This window comes from Xenopus laevis, chromosome 2L (genome assembly GCF_017654675.1).
Source record: "Xenopus laevis strain J_2021 chromosome 2L, Xenopus_laevis_v10.1, whole genome shotgun sequence".
NCBI classification, from domain to species: Eukaryota; Metazoa; Chordata; class Amphibia; order Anura; family Pipidae; genus Xenopus; species Xenopus laevis.
Window position 1 is genome coordinate 169991153 of NC_054373.1, and position 23811 is coordinate 170014963.

General features: G+C 33.6%; 1 protein-coding gene across 6 annotated transcripts in view; it reads left to right on the top strand.

Annotated features, from left to right (window-relative positions):
- The window catches only part of gria4.L (glutamate receptor, ionotropic, AMPA 4 L homeolog), a 209384-nt gene extending 193589 nt beyond the window's left edge, over nt 1–15795 (top strand). For 2 of the 6 annotated variants that reach the window (XM_041580812.1, XM_041580811.1), the window contains exons 15-16: nt 904–1151; nt 13738–13825. In XM_041580812.1, coding sequence (XP_041436746.1) covers nt 904–1149 — 246 coding nt within the window. In that variant the 3' untranslated portion in view covers nt 1150–1151; nt 13738–13825. 6 annotated transcript variants of the gene reach the window in all.
- The last annotated feature ends 8016 nt before the right edge of the window (nt 15796–23811 follow it).

Below are 23811 nucleotides of genomic sequence, written 5' to 3' on the forward strand. Positions count from 1 at the left end.
TTTCATAGCAATTACATTTACAAATATTATAAAACCAAAGAAAATGTGCAATGACTATTTATTGAAAAGTTGGTTAGAATTATATCTTTGGGCAAATGTTGTTTTTTGGGTTTATGACCCTTTAATAAGAATATTTGTTAGAGGTTCTAGTTTTAATTTTTTTAATAAAATCAAACAAATTCTTAAAACTAAGGTGCCTAGTTATGATTGCCCAAGATTTTTTTCGAATGGGTTTTTGTAACAAAAAGCATGTTCAGGGAAAATTACAGAGATCACCAAGCTTTTCAGTCCAATACTCAGTAAGAGTATGGATACTCATGGAAGTTTTCGATGATGATTGCTCAAGCCTACAATCTTAACCAATCATAAATAGGTCCCTAATAGAGTAGAATAATACATTTTATCATGTATTAAGGATAATATCTGAAAATTAAGAACATGCTATGTAATACCCAGAGGCAAATGGAATTGTATAACTATATGGTGTTCTCTAGTTCGAGGCAGTGAGGTTGGGTAAGAGCAATATCTTTTTGTTGAAATTATTCTGCAAATAAACAGCATTTTCTAAAGCCCATCGAAATAAGCATTTATTTCCAAAAATTGAAAAATTACAAAACCACAAACCACATTTGCAGTGTACAGTTAACAGAGGTAACAATGTTTTTACTGTTGGCGAGTGACTGATTACATTCTGAAGTATTGGTAACACAAAAAAAAAAAATGAAATTTATGGTAGCAAATTTTGTAATGTATAAATGTGTTTAATGTTATGCTGTTTTAAAACATGTGAATATAGACAGATAAAAAGTAGCACAATCATTTGTTTTAATTTTCCCTTATTTTTGTACTTGATCATTCATTTTAAGCAGTGTTGTGCTAATTGTTTTAATTTTGTATTTATAGGACAAGACGAGTGCATTGAGCCTGAGCAACGTTGCGGGCGTTTTCTACATTCTGGTTGGAGGCCTGGGCTTGGCAATGCTGGTGGCTTTGATAGAGTTCTGTTACAAGTCAAGGGCAGAGGCGAAACGAATGAAGGTGGCAAAGAGTGCACAGAATTTTAAAACAACTTCCTCGCAGAATACCCAGAATTTAGCAACTTATAGAGAAGGTTACAACGTATATGGAACCGAGAGTGTTAAGATTTAGGGGTAGGACCTAGGGTCTACTACAGTGAGTGGGTAATGCAATGTGCAATGCAGTGTCGTGACCGTCTGTCTAGTGGTTCTGCTTGCTTCTGAAAAAGCTGTTTAATTGGAATAAGTCAGTGCTCAGTGGTTCTGTATTTTCTTGGCTGCAGAGGTCCAGTGTACAGTGTTGCTAATAGACATCTGCATTGTTTCTGTAGACAAAAAGAGGCTTAAATAGAGCTATAAACATTCCATAGATATTTGTATCTCAGAAATGTACGTTCACAATTTTAGACCTGTTTTTATAATCAAACTTTTTAAAAAAGTTACATTTTAAAAATCTTTAAAAGATTTTTATATATATAAACTACTATTAATACATTTTAGTCCTTTTTTAAATTTCAAGAATAACTTTATTTTCATAGCTGAAATTAATTTTATACTTTGTGTAAGAAATATGTTAATGTCATATTCAGTCCTATGGGATTTTTAGTAGATGTATCAAATGGTGAACTAGTATTGGTAATATTGACCTTAGTACAGTATGTTTACTTACCATTTCCAGCATTGTTATGTGTCTTCTGAATATAGAAACACACCCTTCCGTTACCTTGTAACTCTGGTTACAATCCAGATCCTAGCCATAGGGGTATATTTATCAAAGAGTGAAGTTAATAGTGACGTTCCGCCACTAGAGTGAAATTCCGCCACTTTCCATTCATTTCTATGGGATTTTTAAACGCGTATTTATCAAAGGGTGAACTTTCACTTTCACCCATTGATAAATATGCCTTTCAAAATCCCATAGAAATGAATTGTGAGCTGCGGAATTTCACTCTAGTGGCGAAACTTCACTCTTTGATAAATTTACCCCATAGAATTTACAGAAAACAATAGCAAAAAAATATATACTTTACTTAACTTTCCCATTCTTTGCCCAGTACTAAGAAAATGTATTTAAATCATTAAACCATAAATGCTGCCCACCAAAGCTAATTATTTTCCATACCTATGTAAAAAAAAGTACAATAATCTTTTGTATCTTAATATAAAAAATATGCTATATCTTTAATGCAACTAGAATAAAGACAATATACATATGGCTATACTTACCTAATTTAAAGAATTCCATAAATTGATCTTAAAAGCACATGAATAAAGGTCAGCTGGAAAATAAAGCTGTAAATTCAGCCTAAAGCCCAATAAAGATAATCATCCAAGCAGAATACCAATTTCTATATGGGGGCATCATGCACCAGTAAACTTAGTTTTTATACGGCCAATCATAAAATGTGTAAGAGTAACACAAGGTACAGTAGCATAGGTTTATAATAGGTCTCCGTATTACCATTCTCTGGATTTTCCATCACTGTCATCCACTAAAAGTTTCCTTACATAAAGTAAAGATTGGGAATCAAGGAGAAATGAAGAATAACTGCTACTTTATTTATTTTATTCACAAAGAAAACTGAAATAGGCTAGCATTATTTTGTGTTGGTCCTGAAGCCTAGATTTCTACTATGTAAAGGTGCCATATGACATAGCACTTGCAGAATTTATTCTACATACTCTATAAATATATGTTATGTTATTAAAAGTAATGCATTTCCTTATGGGCCAGATAATTTAATTTATATCCAGAATAGATTATATTGTTACACCCATGTATATTTTGACACATCTCTATGACAAGAGGGGCGAAAAGTGAAAAACCATCAGCACCTTTCTGAGCCATGGAAATATACTGTATCATACAAGAAAATGGCAACCTTGGCAAAAACATACTTTGAGGCTGAAATCAACATGCAGTACATACAAAAAGGCAATATCAACTTAATATACAAACATCAATGTCAACTATTTTCTCTAACCTAGTGGTTTTCTTAGAGTTGACTCATTACATTATTATGACCACAATTCATATTGGGCCATTATAAGTCAAATGTTGAACTATTATGTGCTGTTGATATTCAAATTTGCCAAATTCAGGCAAGGTCTTGAAATGCAGACTTTGTCTTTCACCTTGAAGAACAAATTTTTAGTTGTTTACTTAGTTATCTGCTTCTAAAAAATGCACAAGGCAAAAGTTCAAAGTTGGAGTCAATTATTCCCTTTTTGAAGGAGAAGGGAAGATACCGAGGCAGTTTATTGGCAATAGATTTGCTACAATAGTGCAAGCTAGAATGCTATATTTATTCTGTAGAATGCTTTACCATACCCGAGTAAACTGCTCTAGAAACTCTGCTGCCATATTAGCTTGGTGTGACATAACTTCCTGCCTGAATCTCGCCCTGCTCGCTTAAGGCTCTGAGCTTAGATTACAGCGAGGTGGGAGAAGAAAGGGGGAGAGGGAGCAAACTGAGCATACTCAAGCCCGTGCCCTGGAGTTTTAAGATGAAAGATTAGAAGCCCATATGTACACAATAGAAGGGAATAAATGCAGAGCAGCATTACTTTGAGGGTTTACTGGTGTATTTATATAGAACTTTCTAATAAAGCTTACTTAGTTTTAACCTTTCTTTCTCCTTTAAAATAATGCATTCATTGCGTGGTAGATGCACCCATGTATACACCCCTATACCATACTTTGATGCATCTTGGTGGATCAGTTGTCCATCAAGGGGACATCAAACATGTCCTACACCAACCAGTTAATGAATAGCTTCTTTTTCAGCCAACTGCAGGTGGAACGATGAAAGCAAAAGTTTGATTGGTTGCCTCGGTTTATTACCCGGGTGCAAATTTACCAAATTAGAGGAATTATCTTTCCATTGTATTCTGTATCACGATGTCCATACTGATTTGACACATAAAAACCTATATATTGCATACACTATAGGTTAAACTTTGTGCATATTATACTGGATTTTGATTTATTACCTATATACAAATGTTATACATGTTGGAAAAAAATATAGATGGGGATATTATTCATTAGAAATAAAAAATAGCATAAAACAATGAGAATGTCTATACAACCATTTAGGGCCTATTTACCCAGTAAAGATAAAACATCTACAATCTTTTGCTTGATTTTTATTTTACATTGGCCCCTTTTTTGCGAAAATTTTATTTATTATGCCCCCTGTAATGTGAAACATTGCTTATTAATAGAAAGTTACACTTGAATAAATAGGCAGGTAGTCACAGTGGAAGATTATAAAGTAGATTGTAGAGGCAAGACCTATGACGCATGCCCAGAGAATAAGTTGACAAAGAACAATCAAGTTCTGCAAAGTTCTATGATAGTCTGATTTAAGCGATGCTGACTTTTATTTGGCACTTTATTTTCATTAGAGAACTCTTAATTGTCTTGTCTCATTATGAAACATGCATATAGATTCATTCTGACTTAGAGAATTACAGCAGACAGAATTTCTTTGTCTGATATACCCAAGTGTAAATCATGAAAATATCCAACTGTTCCATTATTCACAAGTTGGCACAGAAACTACTAAAGCAGTGAACACCAATCCCTTGATGCTCTGCCAATTTCTGCTTGGCTTAGACCTTTTAAATATATGAGGAATAAGGAAAAGGAATATATTTCTAATAGGCCATTTGTGTTTTAATGATGACTCAATGAAAACAAGTTTTCATTACTGAATATCATTGCATGGCCTTTCATCTCCTGGGTGTAGGTAGGGCCCAAATGTATTGTAACGGAAGCCAGCCAGAAGTTCATTATGATAATTCATATGCTAGCTCAGCAGTTGCCATCATCATCCTGATGCATGATCAGTTTTAAAGGGAAAGGATAGCCAAAATAATCTAATTTGACTATATTGCATTACTATACTGATGTTATATTAAGTCAAGAATGGTGAAGTTTTTTCTTGTCCATTGATTTTCTTGTATATTTTTATTGATAGATTGAAATAGTGTTGGAATTAGTAGTCTTGATCAATTTAATGGTAAAAAATATCATGACATTGTAAGGGGTGACATTGTCATGTATATTTATGCTGGGTGCAAAGTTAATAAAGATGGCTAAAAGGTGGGGTGTAGAGTACATATAAAGCAGGCTTAACTCATCATTAGCATTTGTAGGTGCAAACATAACATTATTCCCCTATTATACCCTACCAAATGATATAACGGCTCATAAATTGCAAAAATGGCTGCACATCCACAAGTTGCTATAAGCTTCATAACTTGTGCAGATCTGGTTTCTCTGGCCCATGTTTCTTTAAAGCTTACAGAATGCAGATTTTAGTTAACCTTTCCCTTTAATCAGTTCCATTAAAAGGAAGGCAAGTGTAACATGTATGTTGGCTAAACATGCTCTTGGCATCATTTCCATTCTGCAACAAAACATTGTGATTCTTTACCTTAAGCGTCGTGTTGCTGTGTTTACGTTCCAGGTGAAGAAAGTGCAAGGTTGTTGCAGATCATCAAAAACAGGGCTAATCTCCTTCAGTATACATTACTGTAAACGTATGTTGGTTTTCTACAGTTTCTGATCACTGCAGCATTTCAATTGATTTCTGTTGAATTCACACACACGGCAGGCCGCTATTTTTTGTTTTTATTTTTCATCGTGACTGCTTGATCGTGAGTTTGTGCCGTGATGTGTGACTCAGACATCCAAATCCAACCATTTCAAAGATATGGGCAGATCATTTCTGTCTGGTTTAATGATAAACTCATAGCCATATCTTCAGATTAACATTAACTTATCCTTTTTATATCATAGCTCATCATGGAAATGTATATATTTACAGTGTTACTGTTTAGCATAATAGGTTAAATCCAGAAACTGCAGAACCTAGACAGTACTATCTTATATTGCTGTATGAGAAAGCCAGGTCCATAGAGCAAACCATTAATGAATGAAAATCAGTAGGGATGGGCAAAATTTGACCCTTTTCGATTTGCTAAAAATTTGACACCGGCATAAAATAAAAAAAACTGAAAAAATGCATTTAAGTCTATGGGCAACCATTTTTTTTTTGATGTGCAACATTTTTTTTCTCCCATTGGAGTCTATGGGCAACATTTCCTTAGCGAAACTCTGCAAAAACATTCGCTAATCCCTTAAAATCAGTGAACTACACCATGACTCTAGGCATTAATATCAAATTTCAAAGGACCAGTGACACCAGTAATGATTCATTTAGTTCTGTTCAAGTAAAACTAATTTCAGTATAGTAGGTCTTTCAGTATGTTTCCAGCATTTATATGCTGTTTTGGGTCAGGAGAGGGAATGCCTATATGCCTCCATCTGCATACCTTTACAAATCCATTGCTGCCAAATGCAGGCAGCATTCTATATATTGGGAAGTGCTGGTCCTTGCCCATTTTGGAGTGAAAGGACCTGTGGGCAGCAAAGAATGCAAAGTGCCAAAATCACATTGTGCATTGCGCCATTATTTTTGCACTTTGTCCCCTGCCCCGCAGATAGCAAATTAGTTAAGGAGCATATTAATGAAGGTTGAAATACAGCACATGTATACTGTGTAATATAAAACTAGTTATAAAGTAGGGCTTACTAAGAGATACTAGCTTGAAAAGCACATTGAGTGCCCACATTTTGTGTACAGCATTTAACTTTTTTTTCTCTTTACTTTTATGGCAGAAATTGACAAATTAATTTCAATCATTTATTCTAAGCAGTAGTCTGGTGTAAATCAATGACATCTTTATGTATATATATATATATATATATATATATATATATATAGCCATTAGCTATTTTTAATTGACTTATTCTGGAAGATTCTATGGTTTTGTTCCAAGTGTATTTTGATTTTCAAATTTTCTATTGTAATTTGTTAAATTTCAAGAGTTAGTCATTGTGCTCCACTATTACAAACCAGCTAAAATTAGCAGCTAATAATCTCCATCTATTCGAGTTTTTGTGCTAAATTTTTGAACCTTCCAGAGTGGATGCATGTGGCAACGGGCATCAATTTTTCTTTTTAGTAAGTTATGATTTTTTTTTATATAATTGCAGTTTGTAATTGAATTAGCTGCATTGTTTTGCATCAAGAATTTCATGATATTTTACTTTAATATGATTTTGTGGGGCCTTTTTTGTGATGGATGGACTACATTTCTTCCACACAATGGGAGTCATCTATCAATATTCGAATTTTAGTTTTTACCGCTATTCAAATTTTATAGCGGATGCCTAAATTTCTTCCTACAATTGTAAAATTCACAATTACGATTACACAAAAAGCCTTATTGACTATAAAGTTTCTATATAAGAAAACTAAGACTCTTGGACTATCAATTTTTGTAGGTATAATAAGATATATGTATAACTTTTTTTTACCATATATCATTTTAGGTGTGGGGAGTGTGAATAACATTTTTTCATTTTTACTCTATACATGGAGCATGGAGTTTGAAAATATTTTAAAGGGAAAGTATCACCAAAATAGCTTAAAATTTGCCTTGTATTCATCATAGGGAGATGAACAACATTTTCAGAATTCACTAAAAATAAATTATTGCAAAATTAGGATATTCATTGGTCTGGTTTTATCAGAAAGACAATACAATTTTGTAGAATTCTCCAATAACATCCCTAAAATCATGTTTGGTAGGTTTTGCAATAGATTTTGGATAATTTTCTTTTATAATTAAGCATAATAAATAAAAAAAACATTTACACTATTGTACTGATCCAACGGATTGCCCTATAAATCAGAGGAAGTGTATGCTTCTTTGGGTCAGCTGATGGCCCCATATAGTAAGAAGCCAACTAAGCTTGTTTTCCATTTTGGCTGATATGCTAAACTCATCAGCCAAACAGCTTTGTCTTTTTCTCCAAAATAAAAATGCTCAGAAAAAATCATTACATGTGTGGTATAGCTTAAGTCCCCTGAAGCCTTCAATATTTTCCACCTATAATCCATGGGTTATCCAGCATTTTACTTCTAATTACAAAAATAATCGAGAGAGAGGAAAATGGGACAGAACCATACAACAAGTTATTAGACCCCCAGCAGAATCTTTAGGGCACATACAACTCTGGAAAGATGTTCAGTCTGCAAAATTGCAGATCAATCAGGGCCCCACTGGGTCATCTAAAGTACATTGCTGCATAGCAGTCACTGGGTGTGCTTTCCCTATTGTTGCATATCTGAAAGTGGGATTTTAATGTTTACAATTATAAATGAAAATATTTTACTTGTTATTGCTGGATAGTGTAATGGGTAAAATTTTCCAAAAGAGGAGTTCCGCTATTGATGATGGAACACTAATTATACTCTGAAGTGTGAAATCATAACTTTTTGTTTTACTGAGTAAATATCCAATTCAAAACCATTTTAATGGAAATTCTATGGGTTCCTGTACTGTGCCCACTGCATGTGTGTGTGGGTGAGTGCGTATATCTGTGTTTGTGTTGTATGGGCATAAAAATAAAAAATGAAGGTAGAGGTAGGAGCAGTAGGTTCAGGTAAGATTCAATGGAATAAGGAAATGAGAAGATGAAGGAAGAAATATGTCACTTTATTCAAAATCATTTTCTCCCTTCAGTTTTGAGAAATGGCTCCTACTTATTCTATAAAGATTTGTTTCAAGTCGAAACAGAAGTGGTTTATCTCAAAAAATATCTATTGTAGTAGAATTTAGTTAGGCAAAATCCAAAACGTTATTTTTTCTTTTTTAAATTTACATGACAATGTAAAGTGGCTGTATTGCTGCATGACCCACTTTTAGTTCAAGGATGGATTATCTGATATTCTACTAGTAGAAGAGAAGCCGCAGCTTCCAGACAATTCATTTACAAGTGAATGTGTTTATCTATTATAAATAATTATGCAAGTGTATAATTTCAAACACACCAGTTTGATTGGAATATTTCAAAAGTGCATATCTAAGTCAAAACCTTATTTTATGTTATATTCGGTATAAAGTCATCAGGTGATTTTGTCTGTATAAGGTTGTAAACAAGTCAGTATCTGCTTATGATTGATATGTTTAAGTATAAACATTCGTATGAATTCCAAGTATAGAATAATAGCATGTTTCTGTGTTCGGAAAAAGAAAGAGGTGGACAGGACCAACAATTTTTAAGCAACAAATATTATAATACTTAAAAAGTATGGAGAATAGGCCAACATTGCAGCCCTGTGAAGAACCAGTATAAAATTTAAAGTTTTTTAAGGAGGTCTACAAATTTGGAAAAGACACATTCAGATATAATGAAATGGTAGTCCTGTGTATATCTATTCTAAAAGTCGGCAGCACATTTCTTCTATTGGCAAAAGAACTGGTTTTGAAAGTGCTTGCAAATTCTTATGGATAGAAGAATCTTTCCGTAACACTTCTGTTGTAGGCTTATTTCACGGTTTTACTGTATGTTCCTGTTCCCAATTTCTATAATACTGCAAAGCTGGTTGGGTACAGTAGTAGCTATAGCCATAGTATATAGATACACTGAAACCTCAATTATGCATCCCCTCATGTCAATTTTTCCCACATTTTACACTGTTTTTTGTGGTCTCACCAATAATGCTTAATGTGTTTCCCTTATTTCACAATTTTTTTATTGTCCCCTGAAAAACATAAAATGGGGGGGTTCTACTGTTATTACAATATGTTAAATTGGTATACTACTTATAACATTTGGCAAAAACAAGAAGCTAGCACCACTGAACCCTTGACTTATTCTATGTCCATGAATATTTACTGCATCCAGTTCAAAAAGTCTCTGACATTCCCAACATCAGAGTGACTCAAAACAGACCCAGAAGATATCAGAAGTTTATCAATTGTTTTACAGGATAATTTCCCTCTGGCTGTTGACTTTAATGGGGTTATTTACTAGAACTCAAATTTATTTCATATTTTTAATAAACCAAGCTTGATCAAACTCCCATCCACGATTTTATCTTATTTATCAATAAAATAACTGGACATAATTGGGTCGGGGAAAAAATTTATAAAATTGAGTGAAAATCTGAATCGTGTGAATTTTTTGGATTTAATGCCTTCGGGGTATAATAAATCTTGAACATGTCTGTGTTTTTTTCCTCTAAAAATTGGAGGTTATGCCTGAAAAACCTCGACCAGAAAAAAAAATTGAGTTTAGTAAATAACTCCCTTATTGTAGGGAATCATTTTGTTAATTGCTTAAAAAAATCCTCAATCTTTTAAAATAATATAACTGGTTTCAGAAGGTCTGAGCTGAAGAAAGGGATGTCAATTCTTTGTTAATAGGAAAATCTTGGAAACATTTTTTTTAATCAAAACAGAAATTTTTTTAAATAGAAGAAACTGAAATTTCCTCTGGTGTCAACTGTAAAATAATATTTGAGTAGAGCAAGCGCAGAATAGTATTATCATGACAATATATAATCCCACTGGTATAGTACCGCTTTGTGCCTTCTAGCTGGAAATCCTTACAGTTTGGAAACCTCTGCCATACATGGTTAGTGGGTAGATGGGGTGGTCAGAAATTTTAGAACTAGATATTTCCAGAAGCAATAAGCCCATTCTTTGTTTGCTGAAGGTGCAGAGCACATTGTTGAATACTTTCTTAAATCACCAACTTAATGAAAGAATGCAATGGCAACAATGAGTAATGTATTGCTTCTGAAAAATCTGAAAATAACAACTGCATGCTTTATTGTGGATAATGACAGGAAATTACATGTTTCCTTTTGGTGATACTGTCCATTTAAGAACAATATTATCTGACCTTAAAATGCTTAACCTACTTGGCTGGATTAGATACTTTTATTTACTTCTATAGGGAGTGATAGAATAGTCATGGCACATATCGTATTCAGAGAGCTATTCCTTGTATTTTTGTAGATTCAAATTTCTTGTTTAAATTAGGTGCAACGTTGTAGCCAGAGTTAGTAAAGGATTTAACATAAATCAGATGAGATCTATGTCTGTTTTTTTGAGGAACAAAATGTTATACTAGGAGTAGATCAATGCACAGATCACAAGGCAACCTCACATTCCTAACATAAATAAACATAGTTGGGCTTATTTATAAACACTGGCAAATTTGGGTCTGGGTAGTACCCCATAGAAACCAGAAACTAAAACCATGTATCTTATGGCAATTTTGATATTGTTTATAAATGACCTCCAGTATGTGTACTTGAATGGTCAAAGACTTTTCAGAAACCTTTGCAAATGAGATGCTGCTCTTAGACTAATGACACATGGTATTTTCTCTGTGGGTAGAAAACACCTGTAGTAGTAGCCTTAGACTACATTTTATTGCAATTCAGACTAATATGATGTAGGAAGCCTGTAATTGATTTCAAATCTATTACATTTGGTACTTGGTAAAACATAAAGTCTGTGATTATAGTAAATAATGTGAATCATGCCTGAAATGGATGGAAAAAAAATCCATAGAATTTCACAGGCTTTATTCCATTAAATGGAGATAACTGGCAAGAAGCAGGCAGAATATATAAAATCTATATTGCTTCTATACAGCTATGGGATCCATTATCCGGAAACCCATTATGCAGAAAGTTTAGAATTACAGAAAGGCCATCTCCCATTTATCCAAATAATCCTTACTTACTTACTTACTTAAATTATTTGGAAATGCAGATGATTGTTGTAAAGTCCAAGTCTTGAACTTGCCTGATCTGCTCAGGCAAAGATCAAGGTGCATCATTAGAACTGTAAAAGCATGCAAATTACTATAATCATTCTGAGTAGATTCAGAGCTTAATAACTTGGAGAGGAAAAACAAGGTTGCAGTTATGGGGCGTCATTACCCCTTTGTAACTGAGCCCCTTAGTATAAGGAGAGTAATAATTCGTTTTTTTTATCATATGAAGTATGTTCTTAAATAGTCTATTCCTTAAAAATCCAGAATCAGACTTACAGACTTCCCATGAAGAAACCACCTCTCTTCTCATGTCAAGGACTTCACATGCCCAGTGGCAGAGCTACCGGGGCAGCAGGGGCTGCGATAGGGCCAGGGCATCCAGACATCTCGTGCACCGCAGTTTCCAATAGGAAAATCACGTACTTAGGGGGGCCAGGCTGCACGTCCCGCGCAAGGGCATGCCCCCTCTAGTTATGTTACTGCACATGCCTCGATCACATGGCAACATTATCAAATTCTTTAGTCTGGAATAACTGGCTTAAAAAGAAGGGAATCTCATGGTCTGCAAATATTGTCCCCTGAAGTGGTCATACACACACATATAAATAGACAGGAGGGTTAAAATTATCCAGATTGTCTGATCACAACATAGTGTACATTTATGGCAAACTTTAGTTCTGAGTTCCCTGTACCTGATTTCACATGGGTTTTATGTGAATTCCTTATTGATTTCTTTTTTATAAATATCAACGTGTCCAAGAATGAGAGTATTTTTTTTTTAAGACTGAGTGCTCTGTTAATACCCTTTAATTGTATTCATTTTTTCTAATAACAAGAAAGGCTCTTATATAGAATATTATATATTTGAATTAATTTAGAAACCTATACATGCACTAACTAAGCAATTTATTTTTAATTTAAGGGGGTTATTTATCAAAATCCGAATTCTCCTAATATTTTAATTTGAAAAAAGTCAGAGCAAATTAGAATCCACGATTTGACCTTATTTATTATTATAAAAGCACGATTTAATTGGATCGGGGAAAAACTCAATAAAATCGAGCGAAAATCCAAATCCTACTATTTTTTCTGATTCTGGCGCAGAACACAGAAACATCCAAATAGGATAGGACCTCTCCCATTGAATTATATACAACCTCAGCAAGCCTGAGATTGAGCATTTTTCGGATTTGTAATTTTTCCATCCTATTGGTATAAAAAATTCCAAAAATTTTAGTTTTTTTATTCCACTAAAAAATTGTATTTTTAAGTAAAAAAAAACTAGATTTGTTTTGCATTTGGACTTTAATAAATAACCCCTTAAATGTATAATTATATATACAGCCTTTATTAGCAATCAGCTAATTTATGCAAAAAAATTATCTTAGAGCTATACTTGAAGGGCTGCTGCTGGGTTTATTAAAAAACGCATGCATAATATTTGATATGTATATAAATAGAAGCAGAATTGTCTGATAAAATAAACTACATTCTACCAAAATTATATCTAAAGTGGTCAGGAAAAAATATTCCTGTTTAAGACCGAGTGCTCCTTTTTCTCATTTATTTTCCAATAACAAGTAAGGCCCTGCTCCCAAAAGCTGTCTATGCTTTTAGGATATGATATATTTGAATTTGTTTAGAAACCGATATATGCTCTAACTTGGGCAAGCATTTTTTTTATTTTATTTAAATGAACATTTATATATATACTGCCTTCATAAGCAATCATCTAATTTATGCAAAAAGGATATCCAAGAGCTATTAGTCTTACAGTACTTTAGGGGCTGTAGCTGGGTAATTATCTAATCTGTTTATAAAAATGCATGCATAATATCTGATATGTATATATATAGATGAAGAATTTTCTGATAAAATATACTACGTTCTACCAAAATTATATCTAAAGTAATGATTCTATTGTATCCGTTATACATGAAAATGCAGATGTCTACTGTAAATATAAGTCCGTTGATGTTTCCCTGTGCAATTCTTCCAAAAAAACAAATATAATATGTAATATTATATGTAATATAATATTCTTTCTATTTCCTGCTTATTTAGCTGACCTTTTCTGAAGCCATAAGAAACAAAGCCAGATTATCCATAACGGGGAGCATAGGAGAAAATGGCCGCGTCCTGTCTCCCGACTGTCCGAAGGCTGTACACGCTGGAACTGCATTAAGACAAAGTTCAGGATTGGCTGTAATTGCATCGGACCTACCATAAAAACCAAATAATTTATTGAGTGCCTTAATAAAACACTGGTGGTGAGTGATTGGAATACAGCACAGACTGTGACTTACAACATGGGAAAATCACTGATGACCTAGTAATATTACTGAGAACGGGAAGTACGTCCAAATGCGCCAAACTTCATCAGCAACAATGTGTGCATGAGCTCTGCTCGGAAACCCAAACTCAGATTTTATATCAGGAAAAATGCATAATTTAGTTTTATGGGGGGGAGGGGAGGGTTGGGACAGAGTGTATTAGCAACAACAAATTTATTTGAAGGAACAAATACATAAAGAGACTCGTCAATTAGCTCATAAAACTGTGAAGACCATGATGGACAATACTTTATGTTTTAACAAAGAGGGAAAATAGCTATAGGTCAATGACATTACTAACCGATATCTCAAGAAACTCCATACATAAAAATCCAATTGTTTAAATAGATCTCTTAAGAAAAAAAAACTGTGACAAAATTAATAAACATGTAAATCCTGTGAAAAATAAATTATTTACATTTTTCTTTGGAAAAAAAATGAAGATGACATGCTTGCTTTTTAACTGATGTTAATGAAATTATAGTACAACACAATTCACTTTTCTAACCATCTTAGGAAACAATTTCATTGCAATAAGTACAATTTCCATCACTGTAATAAAAAAAACAAATCAGAAACTATTTTTAAATAAGATTTGTGGGTCAACCTTTCAATTCCATGTATTCCCATGCTATATTCCACTCATATGTAACTTGATTTCCGTGGGCAGGTCATAAAAGTGTGGCATAAAAATATGTTCATAAGTCCACACAGGCTATGGGCCATTCCAGAAAAAAAAATGTTTGTTCCGTGTAAGAAACAATGTTTTTGTACCCATCAAAAAGAATCAAATAAAACCACGGTTTAAAAATATGTTAAAATACGGAGACGCTTGGAATGGTGATTAGAAGCTCCAGAGAGAAGCAACGTGTCTTACTGAACTGGGCATGTCTGAAGTGGAGATAAAATTATAATCTGACAAATCAGGGTTTCTTTTTATAATCACTGTGATCTGTTTGATACACCGTTGCCATATTTCTGTTTATTTGTACTGTAAATCTATCATTTTCTTGACTGTAATTCACATTTATTCCTTGCTATACCATGTACTTTAACACAAAGATGTTGTATTGTTGAAGGTTGTGTGATGTTTTCATTTAAAAAAAAGTCAAGGTCCCCAAAAAAAATACACTTTTTGCAACTTTGGTGGTTTGGTTGTTTTGAATGTTAATAATGTTGAGGTTTCCAGATCTCATAAAAATGATCCTCTTTTTTTGGTGCCACAGATCTAATATTCCTGAGTGTTTTATAAATAAAACAGGAATCCAGAATTCTGTTAAACTGAAAGGAAAAACAGTTTTAGCTGAGTGTGCTTATTCTGTAAGACATTCAAAACTGCACTTGAAACTGAATAAAATAGGACATATTCTAGAACAAAAAGAAGAAAATGGGACTTGGATAACCATTTTTTCTGAAACCGTGTGTGAAAATTAGGGGTGCAAGAAATGAAACGATCTGAAGCTAGGCAAAACTAGATGAATACCAAATTGTTCACAAAAGGATTTGGCTGAAAAACTCCTTAATTGTGTCACCATAAACTTCTAGAAGGTTCAGTTTCAGTTTGACCATGCACTTGGATTTGGTCAAATTCTGCTGAAAAAAGTTTTGGATTTGACCAAATCCCATACCAAATCAGCGATACTGTGCATCCCTAATGGAAAATTCATGTGAGCATCAAATAAAGCATCATACTATTACAGCTATGGTATGTGTTAGCCAGAAATCTGTTATAATATTATCATTCATAAAATATATTTTCCCAAACTGTCATTAAACAATTCTTAATTTTTGACTGTAATGCCATGTTTATTTCACAACAATCTTTCTTATGTTCGATTGTTTCTTAGTAGTCACATTTCACATTGCAGTGAGCTTGTTCTGAAAAACCCTAGGTCCCTGACCTCTGGGTAATAGATTCCATATTGTACAGAGTAATTACAAATCATTGGTAACATATACTTCTGTATTTACTCAAAACCCTAAACAAGATAAATAATATGGACAAATAACTGTTGTAACTGGTTTGTCTGATACATGTTAGTTTGTTCTCCATACATTCCACATGCTGAGTTATTGTTTTTATTTGTGTTCATGCAAGCACACCTCTTGGCTACTTTTTATTTATTATTTTTCTCATTAGTGGAGCCCCTTATATTTGGTGCTACTTTATATACTGTACCCGGATAACATTTATTTTATGAAAATGGGTAATAGTGACAAACTTATTATAAATTATTATGGTGCTACAAGTTCTTGGATGCTAAAAGTAAGACAATATACTCCTCGAGTATATTGTGTTCAGGTTCCACCTGTAAAGTAAATTAGGTTGCCATAGCATCCATTTAGCACTTCTGTTAGCTTCTGAATTATGGCAAATAACCTTTGGGTGATCGTGATAACACCTTGTAGTTAATAATGCTTTCTAATCCTGGTGGTAGTTTGCTACAACTCTGGAGTTACTGCAAATGAGAAGAGCGGTGTGTCTGTGCTCTAGTTTAGAGTGATCACCACAACATATGATCAACACCAAGGGGGTTATTTATCAAAGTCCGATTTTATCTCAACAATTTCTGCTACAAACTCTGATTTTTTTTTATGCTTATTTATTATTAAATTTTCCCGAAAATTTGCTTTGCTGGAAAAAAACTGATTTTCATGTTTTTTTCAGATTTCTCTCCCGAAAACTCAGATTTCTTATGTGTTTTTGCCTGAAAACTCAGAAAACTTCAGGGTATTGGACAAAACCCAGCCCACATCAAAAAATCATTGGGACTTCTCCCATTAAATTATATGAAACCTCGACAGGTTTTTTGTTCAAGGGTAATGAATTATATAACTACAAACCATAGGTTTCCTACTACTAGAGAAAATTCTGTTTTCAGCCGCTTCAATTTGTTGATTTGCTTTCTCATTAAATATAATGTAAAGTACATAAGGATTTTAAAATGAAACAGGAGAGCAACAGTTGTATAAAGCCTTGCTTCTTTTATTTTTACTCATACTCATAATACCCAAAATAAAGTAGGGTAAACAGCAGTTTTATTTATTTGATTTTTATTTTGTGACCAGGCCTTTAAAATCAGTGGACTACTATAGCACCACCTCTCAATGTTGGATCCCCGTAAGCTCTGTTGCCTGGGGACCATAATTCCAAGGGCATCCAGTCTTGCCAGATGGGTCAGCGCAGCATTGGTGGGACAGGAGTAGAATCTGGTTTGAGGTGGGAGGGGGGTATGGCACAGCCCAAGACCCAATGACAAATTAATCCATCCTAGCAATATATGTGGAGTAGGTTTTTGATCTGAGAGGCACTTTGTATAGAAAAGGGGATATTTAAAAAGTGGTTTTAGTCATTAGAAAGGGCTTCACTAACTCATAAATAACTTATTGTATGGCAATGCTGGTTAGCATAACTGACTTTATTCTAAAATACAAATTTGTACCATCAGTGTATGTAGCGTTGGGTAAAATATGTTTAACTTCCAAATACTGTGCGGATTATTATGTCTACATCTGTTATTATGGGCACACTTCAAGCTGTGTTTATTGATAGAGGAGCTCTTTGATGTCTGAATTACTCTCATCTGTCCACTTATATTGAATAACTAGTTTGAAGATAATGAAGTCTGATTGTTCAGTTCAGCACTTTGAAAGACAAAATCCACAGATGGAAATGTAACAAAATGTTTTTACATTAGAAAATAAAGAAATCTAATATTGAACCAACCTTGTATGAACCTTGGACAAATGAAGAACATTTTGAATTCCTGCTATTCCCTCTAAACTCCTCGGGAACCAGAGAGTCTGATGACAATTCTACAAGTAAATTACTCCCTGGCCATAAAAGGATATTCTTTGTGGCATCATATAGGCACACTACATTACATATGGCAACTGTAGCAAATAATGAGATAGTAGTAATAGTTGCTGTTTAAGCACCAGGGAAAAATATATATTTAGTATACTAAAACATTAGGGTGGAACTACTAATTGCATGCATGTACCTATTTTAAAATTGATTGAAAGGACATACAGTATATGCTTTGTTCTTGGGCACTGAAGAGCTGATTTTTTTCATACTGCTGCATAATATTCTTTACTTTGCAAAGCCATAGGTTTGTGTGCCTTTTTTTTGGTTTTCTACCAGTCACCAGAGGTCCCAGTCTATCATTCAGCTTGGAAAGGTTTTTAACCAGGTAAACAACAATGGTCGACATTTAACCATTATTCTAGTTTACTTTTTTATTTTCCATTATAGACGAGCAAAATTTAGCTGTACAACATAATTTGAAGAACCCTAAAGAACAACTGCACACTCACTAGTGGATTCAATGGTCTGTGGGAGTTGTCTCAAGCACTGAATATTTGGAGGCAGACTCAACCTGTCCCAATCTTTTAAGATGGCAGATGCAAAGGTAGGTCATTAAAATGTTGCTTTTATTATTTATTATTATTTTTGTGCATCAGTGAGCACATGGTCCCATTGAAGTACAAAACGAGTCAAGTGTAATAAAGATTACAATTTCCAAGGTTTCTTGTGCAGTGATTACATAATTCAAACATACATATCCTCTGTATATATTAGCTTTTTAAATGTGTTTTCATTACTTTCATAAATATAACATCTCTTAAAATGTCTTACTTATACTACATATAAAGTTTTACTCATTACTTTACAAACTGCTGATTCCTGTGATTCTTTATAATAATCAGCTTACATTTTTTTTCCACACCTCAAAGTTGCTCACAGATATTATGCTCACAATACTTTACATCATCATATATCACAAAAGTCACAAATGAGAAACTCCTGGACAAAAAAAGGATCAAAAGTGACTTTCTTTTATAGCTTGAAAAGAATATGCTTACTTCAAAAGCATTATTTCAGCTAGTTTCCTAGTATCTGATATTATTTGTTAACAAAACAGTGGCCAGTTCTTAGAGAAAGCCTTGCAGGGAGGAGAGTTATCTATTGAGAAAGTCTTTATTATTTAGTCAATCTGTCAGTACGGGAGCTTCATCATTCTTGTACATTTTGGCCAGTCTCCAGTGGTTGCCATCAGAATTCAGTAAAATGAAAAACAGCGAGCAGTGCTTCAGCATTCCTTTATGAGAAACTAATGTTATAAAGGAACTTGTCTTCTTTAGATCAGAAAGGTAGAGGGGATATTCAGAGGACAAAAACTTTCCTGCTACAGAAATGCTGTACAACTGGACTTGTTTGTTAGGAGTCCAATGGCATTAAAAAATGTTATAGACTTAATCAAAACTATTATCAGGTCTCATTCCTAGAAATTGTTTAATATATTAAAACAAAACATAAGCTTAAGATCTTGATATTTGGTAGTTTTTATATGTGTGAAAGGCTGAACCTTTTTTTTCCCATGCTGCCTCTTAGACGTTACTCAATGATAATACCTTAACTCTCGTCAATAGTGGCCCAACAATCTGTCTTTTCACTAAGTAGCCAAAATAAAGTAAAAGTTGTTACCCATAAGTCACATTCAAATGTAAAAAGAATTGGGGAGCAAAAAAGAACTTTCATTTGAAGCAACGTAGGGGGTTCTTCACAGTCAGGACAGTGAGGTTGTGGAATGCACTGCCGGGTGATGTTGTGATGCTGATTCAGTTAATGACTATAAGAATGGCTTGGATGATTTCTTGGACAGACATAATATCCAAGGCTATTGTGATACTAAACTCTATAGTTAATATAGGTATGGGTATATAGAATTTTAATTAAAAGTAGGGAGGGGTGTGTGTATGGATGCTGGGTTTTCATTTGGAGGGGTTGAACTTGATGGACTTTGTCTTTTTTCAACCCAATTTAACTATGTAACTATGTAACTATGTAACACAAGTGTGGAAAAAAGATCCTGGGGTGCCAAATAAGGGGTGTGACTGGATATTTGGTAGCCTACAGGACGCTCTATTTAGCAGTACACCTTAGTTTTATGCAACCATAACATGTCTCCAAGCCATAAATTCAAAATTAAGCAAAATTTGAGTCCACTGGGAGCAACATTGAAGGGGTTTGTGAGCAAAATGCTGCCACTTGTTGGAGACCACTGCTCTTGAATATAAAGAAATCTAATATTGGACCATCCTTGGACCAACTATTGTGTTAAAAAAAGGCTTTAGTTCCTCACATTTTTATGCAAACTTTTTGTTCAACCAACGGAATTAAAGCTGAAAGTCTGCAGTTCAACTGTTGTTGATTTGTTTCATTTAAAATTCATTGTGGTAATGTACAGAACCAAAATTAGAAAAAAAGTTGTCTCTGTCCAAATATTTATGGGCCTAACTGTATATGGATTACTTTACATGGGTATGGTGGCTTAGCTGGCAAAAATCTTTTCTAGTTCAGCTCTATCGATAAAGAGTGGCATTACATAGCTTTAACAAGATCTGAATTTTGTGTCTATTCTAAATAAGCAATTTAACCCATGTCCCTCCTAAAACCTCAAGGATAGTATTCATTGTGATTTTCTTGTAAACATAAAAGTTCAATACTTGTTTATTCTGTGGCCATATTGATTCATTGTGTTCACACAACCTTTGTCTCATTTATTAAAAGGCAAGAAGTAATTATTTATTATCATTATAAAATTGTTCTCAATGATACAGCATTAGGGTAATTCAAATTACATTATAAAGAATGAGAACTATTTTGTTGTGTTGAAGGAAGCTATTTTACTTGAATAACCTACAATATTTCCATGTAAGGTGATCAGAATTCAGTAGGTGAACAATGTTTCTGTCCTGATCTGCTAAAACTATAAAACTCTACGATTAAAAAATATCTATCTGATAAATGTCCCTCTATTACAGTTGTTACTCTTCATTTCTTGATGCAAATTCTTCCTTCTGTTAGTGAGCACTAGTATACACAGTAGATCATGGAAATAAAATATAATCTATTAAAACATTTTCACCATTATTGAAATCATCTAGTTTGTCTTAACTTTCTCCCCCAGACCCACAATAATCTGTATCTAAATTGAGGTTTGGACTTTAATTTGGTTTAGTTTATTCATAATTGATATTTATCTATATCTTCTAGCAGCAAAACGGATCACTTACCGATAATATACTTATGGCAGATTTATTAAGGATTGTACCTGGGGTTCAAGGTAAATGGTATTAAAAAAAAAACATGAGAGGACATACTCTTGCACATAAATTGGATTTTTTCATGCAGAATTTTATTTCAGTTAAAGAAGAGCAAAGACAGACCATACACAGGTGGATAAAAGCTGCCAATTTGACCATGTTGACAGCTCATTGCCCCATGGAAGGAGTACTCATAGTTGAATGCCTGATAGGGAGCAGAAAATCTTCTAGATATCTATTGGGCAGGTCTGAAAATCCTGTTGGGACCCCATCCCATATCTGCCCAATTTAGCTCAGGACATGTATGGTCGGCCATTTTTATCCTTTCTACTTTAATCTTGTATCTCTGTTGACTGATCTGGCTTTTCTTCTTATAGGCTCTCTTTGTATGTTACCTTTTTACTGTTATTTGGTCTGCTTTTCTGGCTTTTGTTCATCTTTTTAATGGCTTGCTGTTTTTGTCACTTCATTCTTCCATTTTCATTTGCATCAACAGCTACTGTTCCCATTCCTGAGTTTTTAAAAATAAATGTCCTTCTATTTATATACAGTATAATGCTTGCTATCCCAGATGATGTTGAGACATCCCAGATTGTCACATTTTCTAAGATCAAATTCTTCCTGGGGTTAATTTATTCATATATGAAAACACTTTTCGCATTAGTATCCCCAAAGAGTTCATATTATCATCAACAATTAAAATCAAATTAACCCTTAGGATTCCAGCTTAGAATGTTTATGTAGAATATTTAAAAAAATATTTGACATAGCTCATGAGGCATTTAAATATATAATATGCAGGTGAACTCAATTTTTACTTTTTTTGTCTTCGGTACTCCTTTTATTTGTGTTGCAAAGATAGATAGAGGATAGATATTTTGCCCCTCCACACACATAACTCGGTGGTCACCACTGATGGGAGCACCTCCTTGGGAGCTTGGGATACCATTTGAAAAATGTCCTGTCATTAGTAATATAGTTAATTCTATAAGTTTCAAAAAGACAAACATTATTAAAAGGTGAGAATTAAAATGTCATTGCACAAGAGTATTTTCTAATCATGTTATTTCTTTCAGGAAATGAACATGCATCATCAAGAATCTCCTTACTGTGCTTGAAGTGTCCTTTGATTGCTGCACATTAAATATATGCAACCCCCGCAATAGGTCAAAAGAGTTAATGGATTCCTTCATATTCTACTATAATCTATCTTTTATTGAAAGAAAGGAAAAATGTTATCAGCCTCTCTAGGCACTGCTTACACAATGATATAGCGGTGTGCAGAGCAAGAGCCAACTGGTATAATTGCAAAGAGAAAATATCCTTTGTTTTTCAGGAACATTATAAATAATTCTGTATAGCTGTATTCAATCATGGTCAAAATGTTGTGGATAAACCAATAAATTGTACATTTTAGCTTCAATGGAAAACTGCAGTATTTTTCCATTTGTCTAATAACACTGTACACCATCTTGTGTTTGTATGACATCCGCCCACCTGGACTGACCTTTGCAGTCACTTTAACATACGGTGCTCCTTTAACCAGCCACCCTTTCTAACTGCCATGACAAGTGTGTATTAAATTAAGTTATATGTAGACATTTAAACAATGCCAGGTGATTTGCCAAGAACACCGTCTAAACAGTTTGTTTCTGTTATGAGAAGAAAAAAAACAGAAGAATAATAATGTTCTTGACAAGCAATAAAGGTATGATCCATGCCTTTTCATAATACAAGGGGCTGTGAATGATGTGGACTATTCAAGACTTACATTGCAGTATCAGCTTTGAAAGAAAGACTACAATATCATGATATGCATATGAGTGAAAAGTTTTCACCGCTATACGAGTTTCTGAAACTCGAATATTTAAGATTTTTAAGTTCAAAATACTTGAAGCCTAGAATGAAACATCTATAAGCTGGTGTGTTCATGTGGACTTGAAAACTCAAGCTATTTTTTTTTAAAATAGAGTATTTGAGATTAATTTTAAATTTGGAAGGTTAATTTAAAATGAAGGGTCTTTTTTATATAAACAAGTGTACATTTTAGGTTTTTGAGTTTTTTCAACTAGAAAAAAAAAATCAATTAAATTTATAACTATAAATTTTGATAAATCTTCCCCATGACATAAAAATAGGTTTTAGTTTTATCCTTAGATTTTCTCTGGACAAAAGATTGCTACATATGGAAGTAAATGGGTGTTCTAAATCTAGTTCTATGAATCCAGCTAGAGTTTTTTAAGCTCATGCAGCACTAATAAAAGTAGTTTCTTTGCTAACTGTAGAATGGCAAGTGGCCTATTAATCTAAGGAGCTCAATATGTTTTCAAGACCAGCAACTGAAGGCACAGGCTGTAAATATATAAATGCTACATTGAACAGTAACACATTATCTGCTGTAAGTTAGCATATAACAGAGATTCTAAAGAAAAATAGAAAAAGTCAGATAATTAAGAGTTCTGCATTTTGTCCCATTCCTGAGTTTTTAGAATACATTTCCCTTCTATTTATATACAGGAAGAATGCTGGCTTTCCCAGATGATCTTGAGACATTCCAGATAGCTACACAGCTTAATTTTTTCACATGTCAGAAAACATGTTGAATCTTTAGGATTAGTATCACAAAACAGTTCATATTATCTACAATTTGAATCAAATTAACTCTTAGGTGTCTAGCTTAGAAAGTTTATCT